This window comes from Zonotrichia leucophrys, chromosome 10 (assembly GCF_028769735.1).
Source record: "Zonotrichia leucophrys gambelii isolate GWCS_2022_RI chromosome 10, RI_Zleu_2.0, whole genome shotgun sequence".
In the NCBI taxonomy this organism is placed as follows: Eukaryota; Metazoa; Chordata; class Aves; order Passeriformes; family Passerellidae; genus Zonotrichia; species Zonotrichia leucophrys.
Genome location: NC_088180.1, coordinates 215,286 through 237,866, shown reverse-complemented (window position 1 = coordinate 237,866; position 22,581 = coordinate 215,286). Strand labels below are relative to the sequence as shown.

Below are 22,581 nucleotides of genomic sequence, written 5' to 3'. Positions count from 1 at the left end.
TTAACAAGACATTGCCCAAAAATGATTTTATTTGATCTGGCATCTGTTACAGGAGTGCTATTTCTTTTAAACTGTTCAGCATATGCAGCTATTGTAGGGTGCAGATAGAAATGGTTCATTATAACATATTTATTGATTATTAGCTGTAGTTTCTAAAGGCTAATACCTCTTTTTATCGTGCCTATTTTCAGTTCACATAAAGTACTGAAGCCAAGCACAGCCAAATTGCTGTGGTGGTTCAAATATGGAACCCAAAGCATTCACATTCTGTGTTTCTTTTCCTTCAATCAATTCAATATACCTTTTTTCCTTGAAGAATGAAAGAGAATGTTCCACTACTGTGCAATTTCCTGTGTTTGAATTGAAGCCCATTGCTGACAAACACTGTAAGGAAATCAAAGGAGAGGTTCCTACACCTACAGCTGTGGTTTGTGCTGGTTTTCATTTGGAGATTGTTAAGCAGGAAAAAGAAAAGTGTCAGAAAGGAATGGATGCAGAGCCCAGAACTCAGATATCATTCTGATCTCCTGCTTCTGGCAAATCACCAGGTTGGAGAACTTTATCCCTGTCATGTTATTTCAGTGCATCTCAGCTGTCTGAGGGCATTGGTCTCTTGCTCTGTGTGAATCCCAAAATGAGTCCTAAACTCAGAGTAGCTGTTAGAGTCTGTTGGACTGAAAGCCTGGACCTGTGTGTGAGGAAGGAAAGCAATGTTACCATAGGGAGCTGTTAGAAGGAAATCCAAGGACATGAGAACAGATCTTGCTCAGAATTTACAGGTGAGAGAGCAGCAGCCAGCCAGGTAGAACAGCACGGTAGGTGACTTTTCCCTTCCAGCTTTTTGAAAGAGGCTTGCTTTCATTCCTGGCTGCAGTACAAATTGGATTTTCCATAAGGGAGGGAATCTCTTTGGGTTGCTGAGACTGTCTCCCATGTTTGAACTGGAGGTGCTAGTGGACCTGTAGGTCAGACTGAGATTTTTATTTGCTTTTCTTTTTATTAGTAATTTGCTCTTAGAATAAAAATAATTTATTTAGTCAGTGCTCTGGTTGAGCAGGATTCTGCAGTGCAGATTTACATACTGTTATATAAGTGGATTTCATTGTTTAAAGTTAGCTTTACATGAACAGAGGAATTAATTTCAGTTTCTTAAATTTTCTTTGGTTCTATATTTTATTGACAAAATTACTCTGACCACAATTTTCGTGGTCATGTAGCCAGCATACATAAAAATCTCTGAAAAAAAGTGGAATGATCATTGGATCAAAGGATGTGGCAGGTTGCTATGGATACTTGTTAATGATGATTTTTCATTCTCATTAATCTTTAGGAAAATTCATACTGAATCCTCAGCAAGTGGCACTGAAATAATATAAAACAGGCCACATGAATTACTGGCAGTGATGGTGGAAAATTGAGCATTGAGGAGGTTTCCCAGCGAGGCTGTGGACTCTCCCTCCTTGGAGGTACCCAAAGTCTGTCTGGACACAATCCCGGGCTTTGGGTGGCCCTGATGAGCAGGGGCTGAATAAGGGGTTCCCTTATGACCCCAGACACTCTGACCCCGTGGCAGTGAGCAGTGGGATGTGTAACAGCAGAGAAGGGTTTGAAATGTGTGAATATGATCAGAGACAGTGAATCAAGCAACATGGGGATGTGATACTGGAGAGGAGAAAAAGCCCAGTGGAATTTTGGAGTTTGTGCAGTCAGGCATGGCATCAGCTGATCAAAGGGATAGAGATCCCTCTGATAACAGCTGTGTATGGAATATGCCTTTCACTTCTAGAAACCTCATTAACTAGGAGATGAGGAATAATTAGAGGATTTGAAGGAAAAAATTAGGACTGATAGGCTGGAAATACTAATGTGAGAAGATAGCTGGAAATCTTTCTGGCATATTGTCTTGCCAATAACATGATTCCCCTGAGTTGCTTTTGGCTGACAGCTTACTTTGAGGTGACAGAATGGACTGCAAATGCTGAAAAGCTGTTGCAGCCAGCTGTGGAGAAGAGTTCAGTAAGGAGCAGGGGAAGAAATTGCAAAACAGGGACTTTGGTTTGAACATCAGGAAACATTTCCTGATGAGTGTGGGTAGTGGGAGGAGGGATCCAGAGAAGGAGACATTCATTGACCAGTGAATGTCCTGCACCAGGATCATTTCCACCCTGCTATGCTCCTAGGCTGGGATGAAGGATTTTCAAGTGATGTTCCAGGGAGGGGCTGGATGCTGTGAGACCTCTGAGAGGTTGCTGTGTTTGTCCCACACACTCTGGAGCAGTGTCCAGGCACTTCTGCTCTGTTTCTGTTCTTCACATGCACAGAAAATGAACAGTGGTCAGTTCTGGAGGTTCCCTGCACAGCTGGCAAGAAGAGGACAGGAGCTGCCTCCATTTAAGAGTGTCCCTGTGTCACCTTGCCTCCCTTCATTTGTCAGGGCTCACAAAAGCTGGCCTCTGGGTGTATTATATTGTGAAGTTGCACTCAGCAGTGAATTATCATCTTCACTTCTGTCTGCTTCCCACAACCCTCCCATTTTTCAGTCTTCTTTCATCTAGTTTCTTTTTGTTTTCCAGGCAAAGGAAAAGCTTTGAAATGTACTGACATTAATGACATTAAACTGGGAAAACAGAAAGGGAATAACTGAAACCAAAAATTCATTAAATTGTTTATGTAGTCATAGAAGGGCTTGGTAATGGTCGCCTAGAGAAGTGGAGACTTTACCAGATTTATTCTTGCAGTCCAGGTAAAAGAATGACCTCTTTGGTAGAAAATTAACTTTCTAGGTTGGTTTCTAAAGGTGCTGGGCATTTCCATCTCCTGGAAGATTGTGAGGCTGATCTAAAGCATAGTGATACTAGCTGGAATTTTTTTTTAATGCTGCTATTATTCTATTTACAAAAGTGCATTTTCCTTTCCATTTCTTTTTACCTACTTCAATGACTGAAATATGGGTTTCAGAGGAGTGGGGATATAAGGTACAGTGAAGAAGAAATAGCTGCTGAGGTGTGTTGATCCAGCAAAGTCTCATGGTTGGTTCAAGCTGGTTCATAAAGTCTCAATGCTGTGTCTTCCAGGGTGGACAATGCAGAAGATCCAGTGTATGAGAGCTTGGAAGAATTCCATGTTTTTGTCTTAGCCCACATCTTGAGAAGACCGATTGTTGTAGTAGCAGACACAATGTTACGAGACTCAGGGGGAGAAGGTAAGAGCTTTAATTAGAGATCCATGCACCTCTGTAAATTGAATCAATTTTAAGCTGATACCAGCAAAGGACCCAGCTGTAACACGCCAGTGTTCATGGCAGAGCTGCTGCATTTTTCTGAAAGGAAGGGAAAAAAAAAAAGGAAAACACAGAAGGATACTCAATCCATTTCTATTAGATAAAAGTAAAAACATACAGGATAATTATACAACCCTTGCTGAGAATCTCTTTATCCTAGATATTCCCTATTAACTTAAAATAACCACCAAATTACAGAACACAATACATTTCTGACTGGTCTAAGTGAACAATGCTCTAATTTTGCCATGTTATTTAGGTGCCCCTTAAAACTCTGCAGAAATCAATCTAATCTGACTTTGAAAATTTGAATTTTAAATGTGTGTATCTTGGATTTTTGTTTTTAATGACTCCTCTCCAGCTTCTCATTCAGAAGTTTACAGAACGTTTTATTCAGTTTGCACATGTGAGCACAGAAATGTTAGATCCATATGTGGAGCCAGCTCAAACCTATCGGAGCAGGACTCAGAGCATTAAATTCAGGTCACTCTCTACCATGAATAACAGAATTCTAATTCATGATGGGGTGTTACTTAATTTAATGGAGATGTTTGGCTGATTAAAAGAGGATGTTTAGCAGGTGATGGAGTTTACAGAAATTTACTTCCACAAGAAAATACTGCATAATTTCAGTTTCCATTATCATGAACTACAAGTAATGGTTGTAGATTATTCTCTAGGCTATTGAGAAACACACCTGAAAGACAGTGCAGAGCGAGGGATTCATGAGGGGAACTCATCTTGCAAATATTTCAACAATAAAGTCTCATATTTTTGTAGCAAAAGGAAAAATAATTGGTTGGAAGCCAAAACAGTGAGAGAGTTTTCCTGGCCAAACTTGCTCTTTCCCATAATTATATGCATAAACAAGTGTAGAATCTTTCAAAGGAAAATTGTGCCCCTCCAGATGGAACATTCCATTAAAATTCTACTTGTAGGATTTTTTTGAGTCCTTCCTTAGCTTTATCATACATACATGTGTGCGTGCATTCAGATATATACAATGTGTGGACTATAAACATGTTTGTAATGTTTCTTGTGGATATCTGTTAATAGAAGGCATGAGCAGAGTATGTTACCAAAAGACCTGACAGTGTATTTACTGATGATTATTAGAAAATAATTCTGCCTAGAAGCATTACAGGAAGGTACAACTGTGCTTACATGCGTGAGAGTCATCAAGATTTTGTTATAAGACCATAATACCTTTACCAATAAACAGAGCAAGAAAAATTATGTAAGTGTGGAAGATCTTCCTTATGGTTCCTTGTATATTTCCTGACATTTTATAATGAAATTTTACCTGTTGTTATAACTTTTTTTTTGCATTGATTACCCCACTTTAGGCTGCTCTCCTGGAGCTCTGATGATATTGCAGCACAATTGTTTATACAACTCATCTGTTCTTTCACATAGTTGTACAAATCTCCTTATTCTCTGCAGCATTTGCACCAATACCATTTGGAGGAATTTATTTGCCACTTGAAGTTCTGCCAAACAGATGCCATTGCTCACCTCTTGTGCTGGCCTATGATCAGGCCCATTTCTCTGCTCTTGTCTCCATGGAACAAAAAGACCAACAGAGAGAACAAGGTATGCTTTAAACACAGCAACACTGGCATATATATTGAATACAGTGCACACAGTACTTTCTTTTACCTGTAGATGTATTTATCTGACAGAAAGGAAACAATACTCACTAAATTTTATTGCTGCATGTTTAGGAATCTGAGTGGCTCAATCACAAGACAATGGCACAGTCCATTTCTTCCTTTCAAACAGCTGGAATAATATCAGCAGAGCCTCATTTATCTCAGGCACATCTCTCTGCCTTCAGTACCTCAGGTCCTACAAGAGCAGTAATGTTACAATAATGTTAAATGTCCTTCTTGAGGTTAGCAACTGCTTTTCTGTAGGATCTTCCTATACTTGTACTTTCACAGAAAAGGTGCTGGGAAAGAAACCCCTACCAGATATCCAGCACAGCCTCAGAAACATTAACTACTAACTTTCATGTACAAGTTCATCCAGGTTAATTACAAGGGCCAGTGAATCAAAGTGGTTGTTTTGTGTGACCTGATTGTACCTCTCTTACTTCAGGGCCTTAAATGCACAGGCTTCAGTTGTGTAGAGCAGCTGAGAGCATTTGGCATTTATTTTGGGATGAAGGGAATGCTGTAGCTGCCAAGCTAGTTGCTGTTGGAGACTGCAGCAGTCCAGCAGCAGCCACAGCATTGCTGTTGTCCTCTGTGTGCTGTGACAGGAGGGAAATGGGCACAGGGATGCTCCAGCAGTGCCTGGGGCTTGTACCTTGTCCGCAGAGCAGCTCTGGCAGCTTTGGCACATGGCAAGGGGCAGCCACCATTGTCAAGTGTCAGCAGCAATGGCACAGGGGCCTCAGCACAAGGGCAAATTTTGAGCTATCAGAATGCAACTTAGAGCTGCACCTTCTTAAAAATAGCATCCTGGAGATCCAGGCCATTCATAACTTGTAGTATTTATGCTCTCACCAAGTGTCAGGAGCAGCATCTGAAGGTGTCTGAACAACTGCAGGTACATACATACATTTAAGCAGCTGCTGAGCTCTCTAGTGGAGGAGACAGTTATGCATTTGAGAAGTATGTGTGGTCACTTAAATACTGATGTCAATGCTTTAAGTTCTGCTTTGGCATAGAGTCCTGTATCAGAACATTTAAAACACTACTAGAAATAGACATAAAGGGAAAACATGCTAATATCCCCTTGTCTGGAGAGGACTTAAGACACATTTTGACACTTCTTATTACACAGAGTCCCTGGCATTCTGATGGTCACCAGGGGCTCTCTTTGAAATCCAGTGTCTGATTAAAAATGGGTAAATACTTTTATATTAATGCAGGCTCTACTGATGCAGGTCTTTTGTGTCTTTGTTTATGGAAAACACAGACTAGGTCTCAACTGTCCCTGGGATTGCTCCCTTGGCATTGGAGCTTTCCGTGCTGCCGTGCTCAGGCCAAGTAACACTGTGAGAGGTGTGGCAGTGGGTCTTGAACAGCACCATGGCAGTTTCTGTGCCAGCATTTTATTGTACTGCCATGTTCAGAAAGAATTAAAGTGCTGTTCTTTTTAGATGAATAGTGGCGCTTGAGACATGAGGATGAGAGCTGGGAAGTGCTGTGACTTCCTTCACAGCACAGGAGGCAGCACACCCAGCTAGGGAATGGCAGCATAGTCCTCACTGTGTGTGTCACACTGCCATGGACCAGCCAGCAGCTGTTGCTTGTCACTTATCCCATCTGTTGGAATTAGGGCTGGTAGGCTGTGCTTGGAGAAGTGCAGTTCCACCTAGAGAGCCACAGCCAAGTGGGGCCAGCACCAACCAAAGCTGCAGACCCTGCTGGGTGTCAGGTAGGTGCTGCAGTCTGTGGGGTTTGCTTTAGAAATGAATGGGGTGGACTCTGCTTGCAGCTGTGACAAAAAACCACTTTTCTATCAGGAACTTGGGGAAATCTTACATTAAACCCCAACTATCAAACCGAATTCCCTGAGAGAGAAATGCTCTTGCAGTGAAGACAGAATTTTCAAAGTCCTTCACTTTAGAAGATTTGTTTTCCATGAAAACAGCAGTGCTTCACACCAGCCTATAAGACTATACCTTAGAATGGGGATACAATCAGCACTCAACTCAGTGAACACATTTCTGACACTCAGAATGTGTACAGGACTTAAACAACAGTGACATGCTACAGACAATCAGCTCTAAGCTTTGTTTTTTACTTAACTTTGTCTTTTAATAAAATGGAGTATCACTAAGCATTTTAGTAGGTATTTTCAGTATCAGTAGAAATAGCAAGCTTTTAAAAGGATTTTTTAAAAATTTGTTTATACACCAAAATATTTATTCAACTATGTGAAAATTAGTTAGTTTCAAGCTGCCCATAGAGAAGAAAGTCACATTTACCCTTTGAAGTTTCTATCCCAAGAAGAAAGTGCTTCAACTCTGGTGGTTCTTTGCTCCAAGCTTTCCATCATCACCTGTCCTAGGATTACAGTCACAGTTTTTTACCACGCTGTGCCTGTAAGGCCAGGTGCTACCAGAAGGGAACTGCTGTGTTGTAAACTTACAACATTGCTCTTTCCTGAGTTGCCTTCTTCCTTTAAATGGTTGAGGTCAGATGTCAGTCCAGTCAGTGCCTGCTGGTAACTCAGTTAATTGGCAGAATATGCATTTTCCTTGTGAAACACGTTCAGTTAATTGTATTCTCAGTTATTCCAGCCTCTTGGTTGCAATAATTTCATTGAATGCGTTAGGATAAGACCTCATATTACATCAGGAAGTGTTAAAAGTGCATTCATCTGTCACACTTGCTGTACATTTGTGCTGTTCCGGTGCAGTGCAGTGTATTCGGAACGGCAGACTTGGGCTGCCCGCGTGTGCCCGGAGTTTGCTTGGGGAGCTCCGGTCCCGTTGTGTCCGTGCGGAGCCTTCGGGGAGCGGCGCTCCCGGGCCGGCTCTGCGGGGCAGAGCGCGGCGGTTCCCGGTGCGGCCGGCAGAGGGCGCCGCCCCGCGGGAGTGGGGCCGCCTCGGGCCTGTCCGGGCAGCGCCGGGGCCGCGCGAGCAGCGTGCCCGGGACGCTGCGCCGCAGAAAGGTTACAAACAGCACAGAGCCCCATGTGAAGTCGGGTTTCAATAACTGAGTGCCACGATGTTTGGGTGGCTTCTCTAGGTTTCTTTGGCCTTGGATTGTCTGGAATGAATACTCAGGGCAGGGCAAGTCCTGAAGAGCTCTAGTGCAGAAAGGTAAATGCCTTGATTAGCTGTCAGAGGAGCAGCCGTGACCTGTACCATGCTGAGGATCCTCAACAGCTTTTACTTGTTTTCCTAATCAAATAGAAGCGAATTGGTGACTTTAATTAAAACTGGCATTGCTTTATTTCTTAGTTGCTTGCTGGTGATGAATGATAGACACTCTGACATCTGAGTGTGGTCCCTGCATGCTGAGTATAAAGAAGAGGCAGAGTCATTAGGACAGAGCCTGAGCAGAGAGGGGAAAGAGCAGAAGAGCAAAACTGCTGGCAGCAGTGTTGGGCTGTAAGAACAATAATGGCCTTTGCACTGCACCCAGAGGCCTCAAACTGACCTCTTAACCCATATACATGTTGATCTCTGCTCTTCAATTATGTTAATTTTGTTTGAATCCAAAATCACGGTAGCTTCCTCTTGTTTTCTTTCTTAATGCTGATATCAATATATTTTTATTTCTTTGACAGTACAAAGGTACTAAACTAAAAAGGCAAAATAACAAACATGTTAATCTCTGATTCTGAGCGATAGGCAGGAATATTGCAACATTTTATTGCTTTCTGCTATTCTAATGGCTCTGTCTCCAGGAAATGTTGATTGTACAGTACAAATGGCCATGTGGTTCTCTCCAGAGGTCTCCCCTCCTCCACAGGTGACTATCATTCACTCCAGGAGCAATCAGTGTATTAACCTCTCCCTCTTTTATTGCACAAACATGAAAACAGGCAAATGGAGCCCGGTATAAATCATTTGTGGTGCTCTGAATGAGGCAGTTCTGCACCACAAATTCTGCTCTTCTTGAAGCAGTGATTCTGCTTTTTACAGCTGAATCTTTTCTTCTTTTCATAATTTTTGTTTCCCCCACTCCAATCCTTGTTTCTTCTCTGCTTCAGCGGTGATCCCCCTGACTGACTCTGAACACAAGTTACTGCCTTTGCACTTTGCGGTCGATCCTGGCAAAGACTGGGAGTGGGGAAAAGATGACAATGATAACACCAGACTGGCCAAGTAAGACCTTTCTGTAACTGTAACTTTGGTGTTAATTAAGCAGTAAAATGTCTTGAGCTGTACCTGGTGGCAGTACTGGGAGAACTGCTGACAGTGAGGGCTTGGTTCATGTGCTCTGCTTACATGGTAGGAGACATGGGGGGGGAGTTGTGTTCTTCAGCTGACAGTCACAATCAGGCTGCTGTTGCATCTCCCTCTGTTACGAAGTATTGCTTTTTCTTTCAAGCTTTTTGACTGCTTGTTCCCTTCTTTTTTTATCTTTAGTTTGATTCTGTCTCTTGAGGCAAAGCTTAATCTTCTGCACAGCTACATGAATGTAACCTGGATCCGCATCCCCTCTGAGACACGGGTAAGGTAAACCTCCCCCTTGCTCCCACAGCATGGAGGATACAAGGATAGGCTGCCTGCAAACAGCTCGGTGCCCTGGCAGCAGGGGCAGCCACTCATGGCTCACTGACACCAGTCAGGCTTACAAAATTTTCTGGTTTATTTGTTTTAATAGCACTGTTGCTTGTATATTTTTTGCTGAAATGTGTCTTCTAGCTTACTTTTTCTGGTATAAATTTCAGTCATTTGTGTAATTTAAAGAAACCTTTTCTCACCACTGTCTTCTCAGAACTTTGTCTTGCTCTCCTGATGCCACTGTTAGGTCACCAGTTTCTTTCCGAGAGTGCGTTTGCACTTGTGGACAACTCCCAATTTGGAGTGGCTGACAAAAGGCCATAGACTGGCACTAAACTGTAGCCTGCCTCTTCCAGAGAGCTGTTTTAGAACTATGCCCAGCTGGCACTGAAATTTCTCTGCAAATTGCATTGAATAGGTGGAGGGGTTAGGCTGGAAGCAAAAGGTTGCTAGGAGAGGATGGAGGTGATTTAGACAGCCTACACAGATGGAGTTTGAACAGAGAAACAGAACACAAAAAGAGAAAGTATTTAAACAAGCTGCAAGAGAGGAAAAATCCATTTTTCTACAGTTTCTACAGTAGTAGCTACCATATCAGAAAAAGGAGAGTCAAAATGTGTATTGAATCTTAGTGTGTATTGTATAGGTGGCCTTTGAGCCATAGTAAAATATCTGTATTGTATAAGTGGCCTATGAGTCTCAGTAAAATATTTGTATTGTATAAGTAGCCTTGTCCCGATCCTAGTTGTTCTAAATGAGCTGCAGCTGTGATATCCTTAATTGAGCAGCAGCTGTAGATAATGAAAATAACTGAAATAAAAAAGAAGTAAGTTAGCCAGTCAAAGAGAACCTTAGAAGAGCCCTGACAAAGAAGCAAAAACAACACTGCTGTGAAAAGCTGCTTGTAAGAAAACCACCCAGAAAATATAAGACTCTAAAAATATGATAACAACAATATGATAACAACAAAAATGGTCCTGCACTTGTAAGTGGTGAGCCCTTGTGGAACCTGGGGTACCTCTCTCTTTGGAGAGGTACATTTGCTGCTTGATCATGGTCAGGTCACTGCAGCACTTTCCCCTCTGCTCTGTGGGAATAACACCTCTGCTCCCAACTGAGTGTTGGGGTGCGCAGGGCTTCCTGGGAGAGAGGACATGTAAGTACCCAGGGACAATGTTGGCAGGTATTTCTATACCAGAAATATGCACAAGTACAGAGCTTACCCTCCCCATGTCCTTGTAGCCAGTTGAATATTTCAGATTTATCTCTAGCAGATTTTAGGTTCATGGTGCCTGAAAGCAAGACTGTTCTGCAGCAGTACATGAACAGAGTCCTGTTTTGAAGTACCCTAGAATTCATGTTATTGCATTTTCAAGGAAGGTGTTTTATCATGTAACTTAAAATATAAAGTGGATCTCAGACTTATGACCAGTTTTATCTGCATTGCCTTTCCACTAAACATGAATACACATCTTTGTATTCCTCAGCCTACTTGCCTGAGTTTAATGTTTGATATTTCATATGAGATGTTTAGCTCTGGTGCATCCTCCCTTTAATTTTCATGCACCAGAGACCTAAATAAATAAAAAGTCAATTTAAATAAGCTGGGTTTTGAACATAATCAATTTTGAAATACTGCTGCACACAGGTTTGTGTGCTGTATGCCCCTCACAGCTTTCAGCAGCAGCTCATTCCCCTTCCATTGCATCTTCCCCAGCTCCTTTCCCATGGCCTGAGGGACAGCCCACACTGCTGATCCTCCCTGTCCTGGCTCTCTGGGGCAGGAGGGAACTCGCTTTCCCCCATGACTCAGACACTGACTTTCACAGAGCATCTGAGTGACTGACCTATATTCTACAAATGTGTCTGAAATGAGCCAAAAGCTACTTAGGAACAAGCAAAATACATAGTAAGCACAGTTAGAAAAGCTTTATTTAGTGATGGAACCAGTCAAAAATGTCAGTGCATAAATTAAAAAGTGTATTTAAAATCAGTGTCACAATCTGTATTGAATTTGGGGTAGATATTTTTGCACCAACTCCTGTATGAAGTGGATTTTGCTGTATCTAATTATAATTCCTTTTCCATAGCAGGCCCCTTTGGCTCAACCAGAATCCCCTACAGCTTCTGCTGGAGAAGATGTGCAGTCTCTGGCTGACTCCATGGACTCAGACCGAGAGTCCATCTGTAGTAATTCCAATGGCAATAACGGCAAAAACGGTAAAGAAAAAGAAAAGGACAAACAAAGGAAAGATAAAGACAAAACCAGGACGGATTCAGTTGCCAATAAAATAGGAAGCCTCAGTAAAACCCTGGGAATTAAACTGAAAAAGAACATGGGTGGTCTTGGAGGTTTGGTGCACGGGAAGATGAGCAGAGCCAATTCAGGGAATGGAAAAAATGGTGACACCGTAGAGAAACTCAAAGAGAAGAAGTCCAAGTCTCGCAAAGGGAGCAAAGAGGAATCTGGACAGTCTGCGAGCACGTCTCCGTCAGAGAAGACCACTCCATCTCCGACTGACAGAGCCAGCAGCTCCCCCACTGAAAAGGTGAACACTAAACCCTTTTCTGACAAGCAGTCTGACCCATGGAAGTACAGCACAGACGTGAAACTCAGCCTAAATATTTTGAGAGCTGCCATGCAGGGTGAACGAAAGTTTATTTTTGCTGGCCTTCTTTTGACCAGTCACAGGCATCAGTTCCACGAGGAGATGATCGGCTATTACTTGACCAGTGCCCAGGAGCGATTCAATGCAGAACAGGAACAGAAAAGAAAGGAAGCTGAGAAAAAGGCTGCGCTGAATGGCTCCTCTAGTAGGAAACTGGAGCCAGAGGCATTTTCAAAAGAAAAGTTAGAACCATCTCCTCAGGATAGGGCATCACCCGTCTTACCTCAAAGCCATACGACCCAACTGGTTTTAAAGTTTAAAGACCGCACTAGTCCCACTCCCGGGTCCTTTTCTTCACCCAGCAACGGTGCCAAGAGAAGCGGCCCCATCCCGGTGTCTGCCCACTATAGCCATACCCCCCCCGTTCAAAGGCAAAGTGTCATCCATTTGCATGACGTCAACTCCAAGCCATCGAGCTTCCAGGATGATACCTACAAGCCAGTGGTTGGCACCCTGAAAACCTGTGCCACCTACCCCCAGCAGAACAGGTCGCTGTCCTCACAGAGCTACAGCCCCGCACGGCTGCCTGGGATGCGCACGGTGAACACGGTGGAGTCGCTGAGCTACGCCAGGCCGGCCGAACACAAGTCCCAGACCTACACCAATGGCTTCAACACCGGGGACGTCAGAGACTGCTTGGAGTACGCTGACGAGGACGCTCCTCAGAGCTGGCTGAACAACGACAAAAACCAAGGCAGAAGCACAGTTTGCCCAATATATTCCATCCAGCAAAACCGCTGTAAGAAGGAGAACTGTTCCTTTTATGGTCGTCCTGAGACTGAAAATTACTGTTCCTACTGCTACAAAGAGGAGTTAAAGCGCAGGGAGAGGGACAGCAAGGGACACAGGCATTGAGGATTCTTCCATGACTACTTAGTTTTACCATTTTCTTACTTACAAAGTAAACAGTGTTGGATTGCAGTAAAAGGAATCCTTAAAGAATAAAGGATTGATGAGTAAATAGTGTCTAGCTCTTCGCTTTTCTGGGGCAATGAGGAAATAATAGGAATAATTTATCATAAAAATATTATTTTCCATTTTGTCAGTGTCTTTTTTACATGTACTGGTAAGCTGAAGGGTTGTTTACTCCTTTGTCAGTGCAGTGTATATGTTTGGTCAAAAGTTTACTAATGGTGCCTGAATTTACACTGACATCACTCAGGTAGTAGAAAGATAGGGGAACGTCATACTAGTGAAGATGTTGTGTTGTAGTAGGGTAGTATCTGCCTTGCAGACATTTGAACTTCTATAGGTATAGAGTATTTTTTCCTTAGTAAAACCTAAATTTTTCATAGCCTTTTTTTTTAGGAGGGTAGGGATTTTGCATACTGCACATTTTTAACATGGCAGCATATTGCATTGCTACTAATGTTTGTATATTTCAGTCTGAAATGGAATGATTTGAGAAAAATGGGAGTGAAAGGTCTGAATTCATGAGGGCTGTAGGTCATCTTAATTTTCAGTTCTTACCAATTATTTCTAAATTTTCATTGAAAAAAAAAGTAGATTTGAGCCACTTTTTTTTTGCACTGAGTTTTTAAAGAGGTTTTATAAGAAAATTCAATATGACTTCATGTCCCCAAGCCCCCACACCATATAGTTCTGCACACCTGAATTTCAGAAGTATTTCCGTTGATGTTAAAATACAGGAAAATATTACAATAAAATATTTTTAAAAATTACTAGGTATGGAAAATTTGATGACCAGCTAGGAAATTTAGGACCATTTTAGACTCCAACTGCTTGCCAAAACCAATGCAATGCATCAAGTTATTGCCTTAGCTAGTGCATGAACCTAATCATTATTTACTTATTCCTTTTGAACATTATTGAGTGATAATTATTGCAAGTGTAACTACTTGAGCCTTTCTTGAAGACTGTTGGCTCCTCCTCTTTTCAAGTCTCCTAGAGTGAGTCACCTCCCCCCCAGGAGGCTCCCAGATGGCTGTAAAATGCCTCCAGCAGGAATGGCAGCTCCTTGCACAGATTTGCACAAGTCTGAGATCCAAATATTTACATGTTTGCAATACTTCTGAAAATAAAACTTTGCTCACAGAAGCATTTCTGCAAAGCAGACACTGCAGATACTGTTGAAGTAGATGGATGCCATGAGGAAGTTTTCTGGGATACAGCTCTGGGTTTGCACCCCTCCTCCATCAGCTGGCAGAATGCCGAACAGGAGCTCTTTGGTGTTACCCTTGTGAACAATGGCTCATTTTAAGAGCCAATTCTGCATAACAGGTGAAAGTACTGCCTTGAGGGCTGCTGACTCTGCCACCTCAAGGTGCAGAACAGTTGTTCTGCCTTCCTCATTAGGGAATGACACTTTTCTGGCCCACACAGGAAAGATTCTTTGCCAAAGAGTCTCCATTTCTGATTATTTGCTTGTTGCAGCCCAATTTTAATTCTTGACAATGGTGGCACCGTTGCATACAGTTAATCCTAGTTAACCCTGAAACCAAGTCCCCTGTGAAACAAGATACACAAACTTCTGCTGCTGTGTCCTGGCTTTCAGAAAAAGCATGTGAGCTTTTCCAGTGTCCCAGACTGGTAGAACTGAGAACATACTTAAAATTGACCATATTTTTAGGTTTTCTGCTGAATGGGAGTTTTCAAAATAAGTCCCTTGATCCCTCGTATAAAAAGTTAGGGTCTTTGCCATGTTAGCTGTTCCATGAATCCAGACCTGTACTTTGTACTTCTTACTGTATACTAAGCATACACTGAATCTTACTGAACTTGCATTCCTTCATGAAAGGGAAATATTGGTATTTGTTAAAGCTCCATGTGACTTCTGTCCTTGAGGTAAGCACCTTCCAAATCCCATGTCTCCTGTTGCATACACTGGTAAGCAGTGTCCTGTTTTGCTTTGCTGTTGTGATTATTACATTTAAGTTCTAATTGTCAAAGAAAACTGGGATTGCAAATTATTCTAAAACAAGCCAGACCATGTTAAAAGAAATTCAGTATTATACCTGATTGTATTTGTTGCTGAGACTGAGAAAACTGGCAGGATAAGACTTCAAGAAAAACAGAAATATTTAAGGATTCTTAGGGCATTAGAGTAGCAGAACTGTGTGATACTCTAAGAATCATTTCTGTGTAAAGTTGTCCTTAAGAAATATTACATTAGCAGCAAACCACACCAGCCCATGTGCTTAAGCGAGTTACATCTGTTCTGAATGAGGAAAAAAGCAGTACATGTGTAAAAATAAGCAATTACCATGAGATTTTGCTGTTTCCCATTTTCACAGGACTTGTTTCTATATTATGTTTTTAAGATCTTCTCATAAAAGAAAGAGATTTGCAACCGGTCAGCATTTAGGTATAATTTACTCTGTTCTGATTTATTTCATGCATTGTGCTTGCGTGTTAGATTATTTTGAAAAATTAGTCGGTCTTGTCTGTTTGGGATACCAAACCTGAGTGTTCATTATCATCCTCAGGACACTCAGATATTTCAATAACTATTTACCTCTATAGGATTGCTCACTTTAAAATATCTGTTGTATGAAATACTGACAGAACCCTTTTTAGTTGTGCCTATTTCCTTAGAATCTTTTTGTTGGGATACCTTTGAATAATTTTCTAATTGCTGTTTCCTTTTAGAATTCTCTTCAAACATTATTTCTGTTTCTGGGCTATTTGTGGCAGCTGTGCCATAGCTGTCATTAAACAGACCAAACATGCAGAAACTGTGCCCTCCTCCTGAAGAAGTGTTGTTCCATTAAAAGAAGACTGTAACTATAGAAGAAAATTTTCTACCTATTTTTTTAGAGAGAATTCCCAATTGCTTGTGAGTTGCATTCACCAGGGCTGAAAGACATTGTGCCATTCCTTAGCTACATGCTAGAGGTAATTATCTTTGGATGTATTTTTCTGTTGTACTGTATGCTAACCTCTCAGCGCTCTTTTGCGTTATTTTTCCTGACAATTGGAAGTGTTTGCAGCCCACAGACCAGCCAGCCCTGTGCCTGATATGCTCTCCCTACACCCTCCAGAGCTGTAGAGTTCCCACATAGTCCCAGATATGGAGAAATCAGCTTTGCTTTGGGGGGATCCTACTCATTCCTTCTGTTAGCCCGACTGGCTGCAATGCACACGTGTATTTTTGCATTTGTATGTGCTTTCCCCCCCTCTCTTCTTGATATTGATTCAGCGTTTGTCACTGCAGTCCAGATTTCGGAAGTACAGAGTAAATACTGGGTAGGCTACACCTTCCCAGATGGATCACCAGGAAATATTTAGGTTGGAGGAAGCTGGAATTCTTTTAAAGTGTGAATGTGCAATTTTTCTAATTTAAAAAAGGCTTAAACCTATTATGCAATTTTGTTTTTACTTTGTTCTAAACTCTGATGCAAATGTCTGTTTGCAACAGAGGATACCTGTGATACATAATGGGTTTCAGTCATGCTTTATATTAAAGTTTCATTTTAAATTATTAATACAGAGTTAATAAACCACTGTTAGAGTTTACTAATATATTTTCAGAGGTGGGTGTCCGTTGTAGCATATGGCTAACAAGCAGCTCATTCAGAAGAAGATTTTGTAGATTATCAAAAGTAACTTCAGATTTTGGATTTTTAAAGAATTGGTGAACCTTTTGTTCTATAAATACAATGGCAATATTGTCCCAGCTTTCTTTAGCAATTAGTTGCTTCTTCCTGAATCAAAAGTAACATGAGGAGCATCAGTAAAAGAAAGGTGCTGTACTTGGAAAGCTTTGTGTTGCTGGTACCCTAGAAGCCTAAGCAGGCCGAGCGGAGCGTTCGGGGTGTTAGTGGGGCTGGGAGCTGAGGCGTGAGCAGAGCAGCGCGGCCCAGAGGGCGCTGAGCACGCTGCCCAGGACCTGGCCCAGCCGGCTGCAGGGCCCGGAGGGCTGCTCCTCAACGTGCAGGTATCAAAACACAGCACAGAGCTGACAAACACTGCCCTCCACCTCCCCTCTCTGACACAGCCACACTGGTGCTCACCTTCACCAATGGGACTGCTCTCCCTGACAGCAAGCAGGCTGCTTCTCTTCAGAAACTCTCAGCAAGTGTTACACAAGAAATGTTTTTGATGGAGGCCTCAGCCTTTGGCAGTGCCTGCTCCCCACAGGCTGCCTACCTTCCTCTTCCAAGGAGACAGTGGATGAGAATTCTGCCTGAGGAGTAGAGAGAAACCCTAGGTCTGTTTGGGCTACCTTTGCTGTCCTCTGCAGTGCGTGGACAGAATCCCATTAGCAGTGGGGGCCTTAAACCAGGTGCTTCATTGACATGTAAAACATTGCAAACTGGCTAGTAAGGGAGTACGATCTTCATAGCACTGTGTTTTGCACAGGTGAAAACCCATATGTTCATAGAAACCACAATGATCTCAGATAAACATAAGTCCAGAGAGGCAAAGTAACTGATGCTGATTGTAGATGGCGTTTTAGCTTAGTGTATTTTAAGTCTCTGTCAGTGTATTTGAAGAATATTTGTTTTAGGGAATGGCAGCTTATGTGGAGGATCACCAAACTATAGCATAGAAATGAAATTATTTCAGTAACAGACACTAATATCTATTTTAATTTGCACATGGATTTCCAGTGTATATGACTAAAATATTATATTGTTAAAAATGAGAGGAAAACAACACAAAGGTGTTTGTAAGTATGTTCTATTTCTAGACTTAAGGCTGTATTATGTTGGAATTCTACAAGCCAAGTTTAAATTGTAATATAGAAATTATTTTTATATTATTTTCAAAATATGCTACAGAGCAATATTTTGCGCCTTTATTATAAACAGGGTCATCATTTTAGTGGGTTACTTTCAGAAATGCTGGTAGAAATTAACCATGAAAAGAAAGCTTTGTAAATGTACTTGTTTTTAACTGCTCTGTCTGTTGTGCACATTGTATCTAATACGAGTTGAATATACTTTTTTTTTTTTTCAATTGAAAAGCTTTAAATTTTTCTTTATATATTTTGGTACAACACTGTTCCTCTCTATTTAATTCTCTTCCAACCCTAGCTAATATCCACTTTTATAAGAAGCTTCTGAATAACATGCATCTGGAAAATTTCCTTACCAAGTGTGAAACATTTCTGCATAGGTATTGATTGACTTGGGACATTCATAATACACCCTGAACCCATTGGAGTAGGATTCATTTGGGTTTTTTTTAAAGAGAATCAGCTATTTATTATTCCTTCAGAATGAAAGTCAAGAATGAATGCAACCATTTAGCATCTGGAATAAAAAAATCACTCTAGATCATGGAAATGTCATCCCTAACTGGCAGGTACATCCTCTTAATATGTATCAAGTAGGCATTAGCTTCTTGCAGATTGAAGTGTTCAGATTTTATTTCTTCACAGTTCTTTTTACTGTACATATTAATTACTGATGAACTGTGCAAAGAAAAAGACTTCACAAACTAATGCCTATGTTAAATTAGAAGTCTGTGTAGTTTTTAAAATTCCCTAACTTTTTTGGTTTAGTTTGTTGGGATTTGTTTGTTTAAGAATTACTATTAAGGTATTTACTGCAACCAAAATTTTCAAACCTGGATGTGCATCTGGGTTTCTCCTGATCAATAGACTGGTTTTAAGGTGTACTGAGCATCAGTTTGTGTAGCAGGAAAAGCTCCCTCTTGGTTTCAGAAAATCAATTGAGTGTTACTCAAACACATATTCAGGTCTTTTCCTCATTAGCACTCTACACTACTTTTCAGTCAGTGGAATTTACATTTTATCTTTAGTGTTCTTCCATGTGGGAACAAATAATTGGGCTTACTCATAAAATGATTGTTTGAGTATGGAGAGACTTGCCTTGTACCAAAACACCACATAATTGTTTAACTGTTGCGTTCTTAATGGGGCTCTTGTATTCCACTGCCGGGGTGGGGAAATAAGACCTTATTTTTTCCTTGGGTATCGTGATCCTGTTCTTTGTCTGGTTGGGTTATTCCTCTGAAGTGAATAAGCTGTTCTGATTGCTGTTTTCTGATGGTTTATCTCCCATTACCTGAATGCCTGTACTGTACCAAGAGAATTGAAATGGCTGATGCACATTTGCACTGTGGAACAGGCCATGTGGGTTAAAGCCACCGTGTTCCAAACAGCCTTAAAATTATGACTCTCTGGGGACTGAGAGTCACTTAACTGGATGCAGCCTCTGTCCTACTTTCTCATTGAACCATGACTGTAAAACTTTCAAGTCTGCTGTAATCTGTGTGTCTCTAGACATATTTATCTGAATACCCTGTAATCTTAACAGAAAATTTTCTTTAAAATACTGTGCTTCTTTGATGAGTGTTAATGTGTTAGGAAACTAGTCAAAAGAGGAGATGTAGTAAAACCAGAGAAATTACCATGGCTAGTGGAGGAACCAGGGCACCAAAATACTAAAAAGGGGGAAATTATTAACATGTATCAAAGCCTATCTCCTATCAACATTATATGTTTTGTAGATCTCCCTATATTCTGGGAAAACAGAGAAATGTTTTTGCCATTCATCTCTGCATCTAATGGAGCCTCTTACTTTGTTGCAGAGGTTTGCTCTTGGGAAAGACAAGAGAAAAGGAAGTAGTCTTCCCTTCTTAAAGCAAATTCTAGAGGCAGAATCATCTGAGATTGCAAAAATATGATCCAATGTTGGAACTGAATAGTGCCTAACTCTTACGTGCATTCTGTATTTAATTTCCATTTTGCCCCTTTGAAACACCATTTCTTTAGAAAAAGAAGGATGGGGAAGTTAAGAGACTAAGTTTGTATGCTAATGATCCAGTTCTTCCTTCTTTCACATGTGGAATCTATATAAACATGAGAAGAGTTACACTAGAGTTGCACTTACCCTGCTGAGAGGTAAAAGCCACCAAATAGGTAAATTCCAAGAAATTGCGTTGCCACAGAATAAAATGGAACCTTTGCAGGTAAATTCCAAGAAATTGCGTTGCCACAGAATAAAATGGAACCTTTGCCTGATGAAGGCTGACAGCATGTCAGCAGCCTGAGAGCCATGGCTGCCATAGCTGAAACAGCAGCTCTTGGTCATTCTTGCCTTTAACACAGGTGCAGTTCACTCTGGCCCACGGTGTCTGAACAGTATCTTTGTAGTAAAGATGAAGTGGAACACTGCCTTGCTGCCATTTGCTTCCAGGTTGGAGTAACAAAAAGCCTCTTCCCCATGCTTTTGGTTAAAATATGCAGGAGATGCAGCAGCAGAATGTGGCATCTCACGCTCAGAGAATGCCCCACATCTCCTTTAAATGGGCTTTGCAATCAGGTATGAATTGAAACACAGCCATGTGGGCATCACAGAAGCGCTCTCATCTCTCAACTTTGAAAATTGTGTGCACTTTAAATACTAACAAAAATGGAGCAATGGTTTTATTGTTTATTTGCTCAAGATTCTGAGTAGTGTAAATACAGTCTTTGTATAATGCACAGTGTGTGTACAGTACAGAAGTGCTTTTCCCTCAGAGCCACCGGAGAGTTTTGCATGCACACGGTGCCCAACTCTGCCCACTCACCCTAACCAAGGGGAACAAACAGGATTTAGGCCTAGACTAAAAATAATGGATGAAATTAGCCACATAGACCTAAACAGCTGCGAGTTCCCAACCAAAATGTTCTAGGCCAGTTTTGACAACTTTGTACAAAACTCCATCCCAATGACTGAGATTAGGTTTGTGCTCTTTCCTGGGGAGAAGCAATTACTTCTGTGTCTTTTCCAAGCCCATTGCTCTTAGTCTCTAACTCCTGTGTTTGTAATGTGCCAGGCTTAGCATGATTCAGCTAGGAAGCAGTTTTTAAAATCTCCATAGAGCTCTTGTTTTCTTTTTGGAATCCATCTCAAGTTTTACTTTGCATTTAATTTTAAGACATAAAATATTATGAACTTTTCATAATGCCTTGAATTTGTCTCTTGTGGGGCTGAAAGACTTTGTTCTCCTTGGGAGGCCTTGTTCTTCTTCCTTGAGTCTTGTGACTAACACTTTTGTATGGAAAAAGTTGAATGAACCATTGAAAGTATCTCTGCTGTTTACATGTACTTCTGCTTGGTACACAGTGTGTTGTTAAAACCCAATGCCTCTCAGACATGGGCAAAGCTTGAAGGACAGTCTGAAGTACTAGATGCAAAAGGTATATGTAGTTAATTCATCAGAACTCCACTGTTGCTATTATAGAATATGCCGCCCCCCCATTGTTTGTACATCTTTTTCCCTATTGCTAACTTTTGTTTAAGCTTCTGTTTACTTAGACAAATTCTAAAGCTCTTTGTCCTTAAAGCCTATGATAGATTTTCCAGTAAAGATTTGGTTGCTGTTCAGGTTGCATATAGAGTAGCTTGTCTCCCAAACAAGAATTAAGGTAACAGATGTTGCACCCTTGGCTTAAAAAAGTATTTTTACTCATTAACTGAGAGTCTCTGTTCAATTATAACCAAAGCTAATTATATAAACTTTAAAGTGTCAGGACTGGTAATGTGACTCTATCTAATAACCTGACCAAGTCAGCGCTTTTAACCCATAAAAATGTACAATAAATATATTTGTATTTGAAGTCTATTTCAAAGAAAGTAGTTGGCTCTCACTGGGGCTTAAGAAAATGTTAATAAAGAATAAAGTAAGTCTCATTGATTTTGGTTGGCTGAGAATTCAACTTCTTCATAGTCTTACCACTCTTCTCATTTTTCAGAGTCTGAGTTTCTTGTTGCCTTCTATAAGTTTATACTCTTTTAGCAAATATTGACTTAGGCTTTCAATAAACTATATAATAGAAATTACAGAAATTTATTTATAGCTGAAATTACTCTTCAGGTTTTTTGTTTGATCATTTTCATACAAAAATGAATGAATTTTTCTTTTCCCATTTCCCCTCTGTATTTATAATTTCAAAACACACTTGGTTGCAGTCACCTTTCTCTGCAAAAGAAAACAGTTGATCATTTTTAATCTGACTGCCATATTGTTTGAATCCACTGTTAAAAAGAAACAGGAGCATTAATTAACATTCAAGAATAAGAAATATTTCTTGTTGTGAAAAATGTGAGTTCTTGAGAACCTTTTCTACATACAGTTTTCATTCAAGTTAAATGTCATTTTTAATCTGATCCATACTTTGACAAAGATGATGTGTAAGAGCTGTTTTTAGCAGTTGGATTGTTACTTTGTAAAGTATTAAAGCACTAAACCAATTTTTGCAATAGATAGTAAAACTTGCTTTTGTTTTGAAAAACTTCCAGTTATAACTGTTGCACTTTTTATAGCAGAACTGTATTTAATTTCTTTCTTTTATGAAAGATTACTCAAAGTAACTGATAGCTCTGTAATCTGTGTGAATTGGCTTCTCCATTATTTGAATCTGAGAGAAGCTATGATGGCTATTCAATAAAATTAACTTATTTCTAAAGTACCTGTTTGCGTGAATTCTTGTTTGTGCTTTCTCTGTGCTCTCTCAGGGTGAT

General features: G+C 40.8%; 1 protein-coding gene across 7 annotated transcripts in view; it reads left to right on the top strand.

Annotated features, from left to right (window-relative positions):
- Positions 1–22,523, top strand: part of OTUD7A (OTU deubiquitinase 7A) — a 108,098-nt gene extending 85,575 nt beyond the window's left edge. For 6 of the 7 annotated variants that reach the window (XM_064721731.1, XM_064721733.1, XM_064721728.1 and 3 more), the window contains 5 exons: positions 3,075–3,202; positions 4,724–4,873; positions 8,957–9,071; positions 9,336–9,420; positions 11,564–22,523. In XM_064721731.1, coding sequence (XP_064577801.1) covers positions 3,075–3,202; positions 4,724–4,873; positions 8,957–9,071; positions 9,336–9,420; positions 11,564–12,997 — 1,912 coding nt within the window. In that variant the 3' untranslated portion in view covers positions 12,998–22,523. The remainder of the gene's footprint in view (positions 1–3,074; positions 3,203–4,723; positions 4,874–8,956; positions 9,072–9,335; positions 9,421–11,563) is intronic. The other variant, XM_064721734.1, reaches the window with a different exon arrangement.
- Positions 22,524–22,581: the final 58 nt, after the last annotated feature.